Source organism: Zonotrichia albicollis, chromosome 2, assembly GCF_047830755.1.
Source record: "Zonotrichia albicollis isolate bZonAlb1 chromosome 2, bZonAlb1.hap1, whole genome shotgun sequence".
Classification (NCBI taxonomy): Eukaryota; Metazoa; Chordata; class Aves; order Passeriformes; family Passerellidae; genus Zonotrichia; species Zonotrichia albicollis.
Genome location: NC_133820.1, coordinates 57,665,685 through 57,678,554, shown reverse-complemented (window position 1 = coordinate 57,678,554; position 12,870 = coordinate 57,665,685). Strand labels below are relative to the sequence as shown.

Genomic DNA, 12,870 nt, shown 5'->3' with positions numbered 1-12,870 from the left:
GTACAGTTTTGTGTTGTGCTTTATTTAGTTTAACTGGGGGCTGCTTCCACTAGAGGCTGTTTCACCATTCCCTTGCCCAGATTTTAAGGTTTTGTCGTGGTTTGACCAGGAAGGAGTGGGAATTCTGGGAAGCTGTGGTCAAACCAATGAAGGTTTTGGGTTTGATACTGACACCTGGTGTAGCCAGTGGGGTTTGGACACACCTCCGAGAATACACAGAGGTTAAAAGCAGGGCACTGCCCTTGGCACTCCCTCTTTTGGACATCGCGGCGAGGAGTTCAGATCTCTCTCCCCCGCCCAGCCTGTTGCTGCTGGGCGGGGGAGGGGCCGGCCATGCGGTAGGCCCGGGGCCTGGACAGAGATGGGGTTGAGGGGGCTTCGGGGGGGCTTCGAGGATGGAAGGGTGGAAGATCCCAGAGAGTCAGCCCTCGGGCAGCCAGCCCCCCCCCCCCAGGAGAGCAGCCAGCCAGGAGGAGAAGGAGGGAGAGTGCCCGGCCGGAGCGGCAGCGTGTGGGCAGCGTGCGTGGGAGTCGCTCCGGACCGACAGAGACTGAAAACTTTTAACCCTTCCTTGCATGATTGGGGCCTTGCAAAAATGCTAATCCTCCTCAAAGCTGAATAAGAAGGGAGATAGGAGATGAGATAAGACAAGGACCTTGGCCCGAAGAATGTGGAGATGATTGGATGGGGAGAGATGATTTGGAGTGGCCTTTTGGCTGGACTTTTTCTTGTAGCCATGGACTCAGTTGTTCCTGTGACACAGACTGCATTTAGGGGGAGGCAGTGCCTCAAAACCAGGAGGGTTCATTCGTGAGGACCCCCCGGCCCCAGGGGGTTGGAAAAATATGGGGGGGACAGATGTCCCAAAAGCAGAGACTGTGCCTTTTTGGAGTGAGACAAGGCATCCTTGAAAGACAACCCTAAAAGCAGCTCTGGCCATGTCTCAGTGGTGAGAGCACTGGGCATGGAAGGAACATGTCACAAGCGGCAAAAGGACTTTTTTTTTTCCCCGGGCGGTGCCGAAGTGACAAGGAAGCATCCGAGGTTTCAGTGTGTTTCCAGGAGAAGCCTATGGAACAAGAAGGACTCCTTTCCTCTTCATGAACTGCAGTTTGAGTATACTAAAGTGTCGTGCCGGGCTGGGCAGTTGGTGTTTTTGAGAGAATGTATTGGATTGAGAAAGTCAGGGAGTGGGGAGGAGGAAAGTGGTTTTGTAAGGTTTTCAATTCTTTTCTTCTTTTTCCTTATGGTCTTTCCCTATTTTTCCTGTAGTTTAAGTAATAAAGTGTCCTTTATGTTTAAGTTGGAGCCTGTTTTGCTTATTCCTGGTCACATCTCACAGCAGACACCAGGGTGAGGCATTTTCATGGGGGGCACTGGCTCTGTGCCAGGCTCAAACCATGACAGGTTTGTACAGTTTTACAATAGATTTCTTCATTTCCCAAGACACAGAAAGGCTAATTATTTTTGTCTTCTCATCTTGTTTGTCCTTAGCAACAGTAATCTCAACCTCAGCTTTTGCCTTTTGCCCATGTGAGTGCTGGATTAGATGTAAGGGAAGAGTGAGAAGGGAGATCACATCTCCTAGCAGTGCCTGCTCTCAGAAAAGATTGAACCCAGAACAAAATTGCTCTTCAGTATTCAAAAACATCTGGGAAGTAACAAAAAAAAAAATCATAGCCTTTTCCTTCATTTGCTCTAGTTCTTAATATTTTTTCTTTTTCTTTTTTTAAAGTATATCAAATGTGTCAGCTAACAGAAACTTCTCCCCCTAATCCCATTTGTTGTGAAAGGAGCATCTCAACTGTTCTGCCCAGGAGCCCCTTAATAAGGTGGTCAGTGCTTTCTTATCTGGGAAATACTTTGCCTGGGGTTGAACACAATTATAGGTCTCTCAGTGAAATGAAACTTCCCAGATGGTTGTCAAAGGGATAATTGACAAGGATTACTTCCAGTGATTCCCATTGTGCTTTTATTGAAGATTTTATTAACCACTGGAACAATAATTGGAGTCCAGGCTTCCTTGTTTTTTTAATCTACCCTGGCTTCTTTAAATTTCCTGTAAAATGTCGCATTTGCTTTGTTCTCACTTGTCACTATTCAAATGTTCCAGCACCCATGGTGGTTGCATGTGCTCCATCAACAGCTGTAGCTGGTGTTGGATCTGCCTTCTGTTTTGGGAGTACCTTGTTGTTCCCCATGGGACAATAATACAGATAGTGTGATGTTTATAAGGAGCAAAGACAATATCCAGTGGCCACACTATGGAATCACATGTGTTAGTCCACTGGAGCACAATTTTCTGCCAGGAAGATATTGGCTCATGCTGCCTATATCAACTTAAATGTAAAACCTTATGCTTCTCTTACACTAATACCTACTTTTACAAAGGGGCAGTTGACATCATAGCAGGAGCTGACCAGATCCAGGAATTTCTTTGAACCTGTCTTGCCTAAATCAGGTTGAAGAGTTTAAAAAAAAAGTAGCACAAATGTGTCTGCATGGGAAAAGGTCCATGGAATAAGATGCTCTGCCACACAAGCATTTATCCTGAGGAGGGGCCAAGGAAAGCATAGTTTGCAGAATACCCAGAAGGAAGGTGTTCAGATGCTTCCACAATTTTTGGCATATTGTATTCTTGGCTTAAAGCCCTGGGGTTACATTCTCTAATGATTGCTTCTGAAATTATTGCAAACCAATCTAGAGCCTTCTGCTCGTTCCCACCTTTCCTCCCCCAGCTGCAGGTCCCACACCATAGGTTGTCGGTTGCATCACAGCAGTTGTGACTGCAGGGAACTCCACTCCTGCTTGCCCAACCACCAGGAGCTAATTACTGTTTTCCAGGATTAAATTGTTCAGGGACTGTGCACTGACCCAAATCACTGCCTGCCTGCAAAGGCATTGATGGTTGTTGAGGCATGAGAAGGGAAAGGACAGGCGTGGGAGCCAGGATGTCCTCCTTCCCTGGCTGGGTGAATCCTGTCTGTCCAGCTGCTTTGGTAAGGTTGCCTAAGGCTCTTCCTCCATAATTGGCAGACTGGAAATACCCCACAGAGGGTCCCAAACACCCCAGGCCCTCTGAAGCCAGCCCTTAGGCAGTTAACACCTTGCCCCAGTGTGCCAGCCAGGCACTCCTCACCACCCACAGGTGTTTGTGGCCAGGTGCACAACACCACATGGCTGTTTTGCAAGGCATATTCCTCAAGGGGAAATGATACTCTTGCTTTTAACCCATCTGAGTTGCACAAAGTCCAGACACGAGGGCTTAGACAACAGCAGATCATTGGATTGTTTTGGTTTTGGCAGGTTGAACCTTATCTGTTGCGTTACTTATAGTGCTGTTCTTTGAATACTACCCTAGCTGTCACCATTTACCTGCTCTGATACAACAGGACTTCAGAGACCTCCTCATTTTCCCTGCCTTCCATTGCAAAAGTGAGAACTTGCTTTTATAATAATAATGCTTAATGTGTTCCTGCTGCATCCCAGTGTTTCTGCTTTTGACCAGACCTGTACAGTAAAATTTAATTCTCCACAACTGCTCCAGTCAGATAGCAAACACGGAGGGAGGACTGTTTGGTGCTCCCAAGGTTATTAAAAAAATGTGTGAGATGTCCTCACTCTTTAAATTAAGAAGGAAATTAACCTCCATACTGGGACCTCTCCCAAAAATGTTACAGAACTTACATCAGGCTTGTGCTGCTGCTACTGGAAAGGAGCTGGCTTTCTGATGCTGTAGTCCCTGTTTGTGGACGTACGTACATTTGTGTGTATACACACTTGTATGTGCCGGCACTGGAGGGTTGATGAAATCAGAAGGTGACTGTGAAAACTTAATTAAGGCCTGAGCATGTGGAAAAGAATCTTTTTTCCTCCCCATGATAACTGAAAGCCTGGCTAATGATCAACAGTTGCATCAATATTTATGTAAGGTGTGACAAGGTTGATGGTGTGGGGATTTTTGGTGAGGAAAAAAAGTAGTATTTTTGATATACCTTCTTTTATGTTTATTAGATTGAAAAAAAGCATTGGTTTAGGTGCACAAAATGAGGAGGGAAAATTAGAACTAAGAGCCAAGTTTGTTTGGGGAAGCATAGCAGAGAGTCCTTCATGACAAGCCAAACCTAGACAGGCAGGAAAGACACATCAGAAGGGACACAGGAAGAGGAAGAAGTCCCATCTGTGGGAGCAGAGCAGCCTTCAGTAGGTGGTACTGAGGGTGAAAAAGAAATTAAGGGAAGTTACCCTGGTTCTGTAGCTGGGTCTATATGACTGTGCTGCACCTCACAGGCAGGATGTGGAATGCTTCTGGCCCTACCAGGGAGCACAGCTCACCAGGTTTGCTGCTGCAGCCAGAGGCCAGGGAGCAGAGGCTGGAGACCTGCAGGAATGATCTGGATGTTTGTCTCTGGTTGGAGGCAAAGCAAAACGGCCCTCTGAGAAAGGACAGGGAGAAGGGGAGGCCTGGAGAGACACCAGGGAGGTGGGGGTAGGTGTGGTATTCCTGGCAGGGCATGAGCAGGAGGCAAGAGTTGTCTGGGCTGCTGGGCAGGGAAAGGATTACCTCTGAGAAGTGTCAAAGTCAGGAAACCTTTTCTGGAGAGCTGTCGTCCTAGTTCTTTGCCTTACTCAGCTGGGAGACAAAAGGCTTTGGAGGAGTGGCTGCTATTGACACTAGAGATATATAAGCTATGTCTCTTAGGCCTTTAAGCATCCCAGAAAAAAAAAAAAAGGAAAGCACCTTATCCAGCTGCCTTCATGAGGGGCAAAAATTCCTCATCAAATTACTGCCTGCAAAGCAAATTCTCTGGATTGACAAATTTGGATGCAGTGCTGTACACCACTTCCTGAGCCTACGGACTGTTCACTGATGATGACCATGTTTCAATTTCCCCAAACCACAGTGCTCTACATATTTTGCTCTCTTTAGGGACTGATATCACTCCTCAACTTTTATAGCAGCATTCAGAGACAAACTCAACCAGTTACTGGGACTGGATCCCCTCCTGTGCACAAGGAGCTCAGCTGGCAACAGCTTTCACTTCCCTCTCATCTCTTGCCACATCTGGATGGTTGTACACTGGTGCTGTCTGCTTCCCCAGCTGCTGCCATCAGCTTGGATTGCCAGCTGATATATATTGATATAGGAAGCCCCTAACCTGAACAACATTCTTGTCTCAAGTGTCTTTTCCCATAAGAATAAGCTCTGCACGTCCACATTACCTTTCTGTGTTTTGTGAGCAAGAGATCCAAGAGATGTTTATCCAGAAACAGCTGGGGAAGAGATCAGCTGACATTTATACATTCTTGGCAGTCAAGGAAAGGTAAACTCCTCAACCAGACAAGGTGAATGAAGTATTTGCTACTGAAGGCAGTTCTGCACTTTAATTTCCTGGTGATTTTGCTTCATGGGCCACCACATAGAAAGCCAGTTGATGTTCTTTTTCTCTGCCAGCTGGGCAGGAACCAGCATTCCCTGGCCATGTCTCCCATTCCAGCAGCAAAGTCAAGTTGCTTCCCAGAGCAGCTGAGTCACAGACACAGGCTCTATTGCTGCTGTTGCCTTTTATAGTGACTACATTTAAGAATTATCCTTAAATGCAATTAAAGCAAAAACCAGGACACAAAACTGAGGAAATGCCCATATTCCTGTGTACCTCTAATGGCAGGTCTGTCCTTCCCTTTGGTGGGAGCTTTGCAATTCTGTAATTAAATGCTGGTTAGTCACCACATGCATTTTGCAGGACAAATGATGCCTGGGGCAATCTTAGCCCCTGAGCCACTCAGCAGTGGCCTTTGCTTTTCTGTGTCCAGGTGTGCCAAGTGTTCCAAACGTGAGCAAGCTTGTCCCTGCTAACACAAGTCCCTCAGCTGCTCCAACACGAGGGTTTCTCACAACACCAGTATTTGTGGCACCGCCTCACACCAGAGGTGACTGCACCACAAAAAAACATCCCGCCCGTGCCAACTCTGGCAACACTAAATCAGCTCCACTGCCACTTCCAGGCTCAGTCCTTAATAAGCAGCATTTACAAGTGTCTTTTCTTGAGCTCTCTTTAAAAAAAGGTGGGGAGCACTTTACAGTCTTAGGGGAGAAGTGACTCGGATGTAGGTGACTCTGCCAATGAGACATTCATGAAGGCTGAAACTGCAGCTCCCTAACACAGAACGCAGAGAAGGGGCACAGAAGAGGGTTAAGCCAACTCCCTCAGGCTATACTGAACCAAGGGTCTCATGAGAGGGAAAAAAACCAAAGCTATAGAGATCCCAGTTCATGACACAAAGCACACCTTGTCCTCAGCAGACAGGAACATTTACTGCAGTCCTAGCCTCTGCTCAGCCCTTAGGCAAGGAAGGTGGAGATTCTAATGAGTTACTGCTTCTACTCCTGCCCTTGCCTCGCTCTTAGCACACAGGGGCTCAAGGTGCAGAAACCAAGCACCTCGTCCTGCCCAGACCAGCTGGATGCTCCCAGTCAGGCAAGGACAGCTGGACCCTGCTGGAAGACCAGAGGTACCTGCACATCTCAGCCTCTCTCCCTGCAGTGACAGAGGGAGTCAAACGCCAAACACCACTTTGCTGAGACACAGGTCACCCCTTCTTCATCCATGCTTTTTAAGGCACCAGGCAACACCACACACCAATCTTCCAGCTGCCTCACGGATAACTAAGACCTGAGCAACCCCTTCCTCTATTTTCAGATTCTACACTGCTCAACACTCCCCAGCACCATTAGTAACTTCTAACACAGAGCAGCCTTGAGCATTGATACACCACTAAACAGTCAAAGGATTAACATCAATTTTTATTCCAAACAAGACAGAACTTCAGAACACCTGTAATCCTCCTGGTCATATTTCATGGAATTCTTTAGAACACTGGACACACTAATCTACTACTCAAACTATAACAATCAGGGATAGGATGATGGCACTGCTGAAGGGGTTTCTTCTAAACAAACTAAAAGTTAATGTTTAAAAGTTAAATTTCTTCTACAATGCTCAGCTATGTCTTCAGGTGCTTAGCAACAAAAGCAAAAAAATAAGCCTGCTTTAGAACAGCAAGTAGGAGTAAACAGAATACATAATCATACAAAGAGAAGCAAGACTCTAGTAAGGTCTCATGCGGCTCGATGGGGGTGGTGCACGATTCGGAGGAGTAATTGCTATATCCAAGTAGTCTCCTATCTGGAATTTCTGAGACTGCAATGTCATGGAATCATCTGTGCCCTTCCTGCCCGACATGGTGCTGCCGATCTCCTTCACCCTGTGAGTGGCAGAGGAAAGGCAAGTTAGTTATCAGAGGCCAATCTCTCCAGATGTCCAAACAGGAACTGCACTGCTCCTAACTCCCTTCCCATGCCATTCCCTGCACGGCACAAACATGGCTGTGTACTCAGGACACTGGGGTTTTCTCTGCAATCCTGGGTGCACCAACTGCTCTGTCTGACAGCACAGAGGAGCCTTCTACCCTCTTATGTTAAATACCAGTGAGAACCCCTTACCCCCTGCCATACAGACAATGCACAATACCCCACCAGATTCCAAAGCAGGGTACATCACTGGCTGCTGACAAAGATTAGCTCATGCCATTCTGGAAGAGAAACACCTGCTACAAGACCACTGCTGTAACTCAGAAACAAAGCATTATCTCAAGTTGGAGGGCCATGTTCCAGCTGCCAATACAAACCAAAGCCTTCGAGCACACAGGCTCATAGTCTCGGGAACACATTAACAGGGATGGTGACCAAGCACAATTTAGAGGTTGTAGCAGTCATCATAGAGAGCTTCAGAAGTTTGGTATGCAGGTTCTGAACTTTAAATCAGTGTTAATGAAGGATAATTTACTGTTCTGGTGCCCAAAGTATTCTATTAACTCAGAGAAGAAATGCCATTTACCTATAGCCAGGCCTCTTGAGATCTGTAAAAACAATTGCAAAGTTGAAATGTGTGCCCTTCTTCCGTGCTTCTGGGTAAACTTCTTTCACCAAGCTGGTCAGCTCTTTCAGAGTTGCATCCATCCTAGATTAAACAAAGAAACCAAAGCGCTTCATACTCTCAAAGAAACAGAAAAAAAAGCTTCCCAAAATATTTAACATAGAATCAATATATTGCTACAACCTAACCATATGTTTCTTTGCCTTGGCATTTCCTATGTCCACAGTTACTGACTGTAACACCTGGGAGAATTCACCACTTACAGCACACCGGAGGCAACATGCTCTGGTGCAAATGTGTCTGATTCTCCCTGATGAATCTCTTCATCTCTGTACATTTCAACATCTGCATCTCCAGATCTCTCTGAAGAGTTACCATTTAAACAGCAGGAGCCTTTAAATACATTCATACAAGCCACAGTGTAAAGAGTTTCCTCACCTAAGCTGAGATCTGTATTTAAGTAACATTACTAACTATTAGAGGAAATGTAAGAAAAGCAGAAAAATAAAATAGCTTTCCGTTTCTGCCCTAGCAGGCAGCACTCCTTTACCCAGCCTTCAACCAGAGCAGGGCTAAAGCTCATGTCTAGAATTTCAAGAACAAAAGTACTCAGTCACTGCAAGAGAAGTGTCTCCAATTATACAGACTGTGCACTCACTCCGAGCTTCAGGCAACCAAGGAGCAGTGTGTTGACAGACAATGCCCACTCTGACTTCTGCAGATGGGAAACAACTCAGACACCACCAACAGCCTGGACAGAGTCCATAAATCCCACTTAGAAGTAAATTAGAACTGCATGCTTTGGTAGCCACAAAAATGGATTTATTCAACTACACAACATATGAGTTAAAATTCTGGCAAACATCATGAAGGGTTTAAAAAGCAGCATAGTTCCTTTTCAAAGGCATTCTTCAAAATATTACAAACAAAACCTAACATGTTTGTAATGGAGACTAAGGCAGTTCTCCAAAATAAACCTGACAGTGACAAAAAGCAGCTCTCTGTTAAAGCACTGCTACCTTACCACGCAAAAAGAAAACTCATTACTCCATTCTCAGAAGGGTCTGAGTTAAACCAACAAACCATTCACACAACATTTCAAGCCTTCTGGGACAGCTGCTTCTACTGGATAAACGGGGCTATTGGAAAAATATATACGCATTAAAGGAGAACCTCTGCATCGAGTAGCTGTGTTGCGATAATCACCGCCACAGCACAAGCCACGGATTACATGCAGCAGTAATTGGGCACTTGAGCCGCACTCAGTCTCGGCGGCTGAGCGCTCACCGCTGCACAAAGCTGCGCTTCGTGAGATGCCCCCTCTCAGCAGCCAGGGCACAGCCAGAGCCGCTCCACACCGGCGGCGGCCAAAACTCCCCGGAGTTTTCCGACCGGAGCCGGCACAACTCCCTCAGGCGCCGGGGGCCCAGGGGAGGCCCCGCGGCACGGCCAGGTGCAGAGGCGCCGTCACTCACCAGGTGTAGATCTGCAGCTCGCTGGAGGGCACGTTGCCGCGGGAGAACTCGTCCATGCGGTGGTGCCGCCCATTGTTGGTGGTGAAGACGCGCAGCAGCAGCGGGCACGTCTGCGGGGCGAGGCGGGGGTGAGAATGAGCGTGGGGAGGGGATCAGGACCAGGGGCCGTTTGCCACGCCCACCCCCCCCCTCCTCGGAGGCCTCACACCGTCACTAGACGCTCGCTACTCCCCCCCACCCCTGCTGTCCGCGCTGGAGCAGCCGGTGAAGCGGCGCGGCACCAGCACCCCGCACTCCGGACACCTTCTCGCGGTCGATCGGCTTCTCCGGCTCCTTCTTGATCTCCTCCTGCGTCACCCGCGACTCCACCGCCATCTTGCCGCTCCGCTCCCGGATGTCGCGCCGCGCGCCGCACATCTCGCGAGAGCAGGGGCGGGGGCGGCCCCGGCGGGGCTCCTCCCCCGGGCGTGAGGCACCGCCCTGCCCTCAGGGAGCCGCGCGTCTCCCGTGGGGGTAAAGCACGCAGTCCGCCGCTGGAAGTAGCGGCAGGGTGAAATAAACTAGCGGGAAATCTATTTAGAATCTAGCGTGCCTTAATATTACATTCAGGGAAAGGTCAAATACATATGCTTCCCACTTACGGGTTTTTTTTTTTCCCCACAAGTGAAATCTTCCATTAGGTTAAAATTGAGTCTGTGGTTTGTGTCTTACAAAACAAGCAGGAATATATAATATCTATAAAACAATACCAAATATGGAGTTTTGTGATAGCTTTTTTAAAATGTCTAGCGTTGCTGGTTACTCATAGCGGTAGGTGCAGAGGGGCTCAGTCGTTTTCACAGGATTTACACTTGGATGGTTTCCTCTGAATTTATTTCTCATTTTGAGAGTAAAACAAAGTTTCTCTGTAAAATTAAGCAGAAGCGTGCTTGCAGGTGCAAAATAACCACATATCAGGATCTCAAAGATTTGCTGAGGCTGGAAGGGAGCTCTGGGAGGGCTGCCCACTCCAAAGCCCGGCTCAAAGCAGGATCAGCAGGGGCTGCGTGGGTTCTGAGTATGCCCGAGGATGGAGATCGCTGGGCAGCCTGCTCAGTGCTCAATCGCCTTTGCAGTTAAAAAGAAGAGAAAAAAAAAACACTTCTAATGTCAGTTTGTGCCCTTTGTCTCTGGCTCTGTGGCGGGGCATGGCTGAGAAGCCTGGCTGTCAGTCCTTGTTCCCACTCGCCCGGTATTCCCGTCCCTGTGAGCGTCTTTGTGAACAGTGAACGGGGAGATAAATATTATAAAAATGTATTCATATATTATGTTTATGTGTATATCATAAAGAAGAAAAAGGGTTATGAGTCCATACTACAAAAAAAAAAAAAAGCTCTTGCATTTCACTCTAATATAATCAACAGTACTTGGTTTAAGATGTTGATTTATGGCTCACGAAATACAAGATAAGAGAGCCAGCAACGTTCTACAGTTCGCCCTCAATTTTTATTAACTTCCTTTTGTAGTAGTCTGGATAGTGTTGTACAGTTTTTAATCTACATTTTACAGCATATCATTTTGTTACCATAGGCAATGAGTCAGCCTTACCACCATTTGTGGAATTTGATTTCCCAGGCAACAATTCAGTCTATTACTCTGCTAAAATTAATTATCTCTGCCATGATAATATGCACTTTGGGCTCAGTGTATGAACTACCATTTCTGAAACAAAGGAATTTATGTCAAGTATTGTAAGGGAACAGCGGTAACAAATAAAGCACAAATCTGAGTAGTTCCTTCTGCTAGAACTTTTGGAGTACATAATTTGTGTGAAAAATGACACTAGTGAGCCTAAGTTTAAAGTAAATTAAAGCATTAATTTATTATGCATGAACACATTTTATTTTAAGTCCAAAATCTTAGATTCTTATGTCACGTGTTTGGAAGCAAAGGTTGAAAATTATTTGGAAATGATAATGCAGTGATGTGGCTTCAGGGTGTGGGTTTTACTCTGGATGGGGCTGTGTGGTTGAACAAGGCATAACACCATAAATGGGGTTCCCACAGGTTTAGGCTGAGGTCTCAGAGGTACTGGAGTTGGTCCTTTGCTTGCTTTTGCCAGAGGAGGGGGATTTCACTCCCGCTGCTTGTCCTCAGTCACATGACAGGTTTTTCCCTCCCTTCTGCCAGGCATGACTCTCACTAGATGCTTCCAAATCCAAGCTAAGTTCCCCAATTAAAGAGAAAACTTTCTAGTGTGGGCTGGTTCTCTGTCAGTTAATTTCACTTGATGCCTTCTAAACTGATTCCACGATTGCTAGACCTGGTGCAAGGCGAGTGGAAGTGCAGGTCCAGGAGCAGCTGGGAGGCAGAGGGAGAGAATGGACTGGAGTAGGGCATGTCCTTCAGTGGTAGAGGAATGGTTGATTGCTTCACCCTCCCTTCATTTATCCTTAGGTTTTGGGGGGCAAGAGGTCTCCTCTGCTTGTTCAGGGACACTGTGTGCTATGCAAAAAATGTCTGTACATGCAAACATGTCAATAAATAAATAAATAAATAAATAAATATAGGGTACAATGTAAGGAAAATGAAAGATCCTCGCCGAGGTAGTGAGACAGGGTAAGACTGTGCACAGGAGCAAGTCTCCAGCCTTTGTTGTGAAAAGACCCAAAACATGACTAGAACTTTTCCAGCTGTGAATGCCTGTAGAGTAGGAGACGCGTGGTTTGGAAGCGTGAATCGTCCCTTCATGTATTGTTAACACATGTTCTTAAGGAAGTGGTTATTTAAATAGCAAACTGTGAGTTGTTTGTTGGGGCATCTGAGACAGGCATGAATGAGACAGGGACTTGGTGCCATTAGCACATGGGGCTGAGCAAAGCTGCTACAGCCTCTTGGAGAGGAGCACTGTGGGTCAAGGAGCCCACTGGCCTACAAAGCATTTACTGTAACTTGTGACTGAAAGGGAAAAACAAAAGGAGCAGTTAGTATGGGGTAGCTTAAAAGTTTCTAGGCAGAATGGAAGGATTGTAGCAAACAACAAATGTCCTTGGGAAGGTACAGGAAGTAATGGTGTAGCTGAGCCTGGGATATAAGCCACAGAGGCAAACCTCCCAGAAACTAGAAAAATTATAGCACGGCCAGAATAAAGAACTCCACACTTTTCAGAGCCATGAGTGTATAAAATCTGAGTTCAAGGAAGCTGAGTTAGCCTCAGCAGCATACTGCTTCCAGGTTCCCAAGGCTCCCGGGAACCTGGCTTATTGGCTGTGTTTCTGAGTTCTTTCTAACCAGGACTACATACAGCCCCTTAATTTTTCTTAGTTGTATGTGTATCCCATAAAACCTGTTTGATAGAGGACTTGGTCTTTATCTTGATTGTGGAAAGTTCAACTACCCTATTCTGGCAACAGCACAATCAACTTTCAAACATTTTTACAATCAATTGAGAGAGCTAAGTCTCAAATTTGATGGAGCTT

The 12,870-nt window shown here is 46.5% G+C and overlaps 1 protein-coding gene across 1 annotated transcript; it reads right to left on the bottom strand.

The window, feature by feature from the left end:
* Positions 1 to 6,787: 6,787 nt before the first annotated feature.
* Positions 6,788 to 9,875, bottom strand: SAP18 (Sin3A associated protein 18). The gene is made up of 4 exons (XM_005482527.4): positions 9,716 to 9,875; positions 9,413 to 9,522; positions 7,899 to 8,021; positions 6,788 to 7,266 (listed from the first exon to the last, which is right to left on the bottom strand). Exons 1-4 carry the CDS (start codon positions 9,827 to 9,829, stop codon positions 7,110 to 7,112), a joined length of 504 nt encoding a protein of 167 aa, XP_005482584.2. The 5' UTR covers positions 9,830 to 9,875; the 3' UTR covers positions 6,788 to 7,109.
* Positions 9,876 to 12,870: the final 2,995 nt, after the last annotated feature.

Coding starts and splice junctions, on each gene's coding strand:
- SAP18 (XM_005482527.4), bottom strand. CDS start 9,829: ATGTGCGGCGCGCGGCGCGACATCCGGGAGCGGAGCGGCAAGATGGCG. Junction 9,523..9,715: donor AGCCGATCGACCGCGAGAAG/GTGTCCGGAGTG, acceptor CTCGCCCCGCAG/ACGTGCCCGCTGCTGCTGCG. Junction 7,267..7,898: donor CTCAAGAGGCCTGGCTATAG/GTAAATGGCATT, acceptor TGCCACTCACAG/GGTGAAGGAGATCGGCAGCA.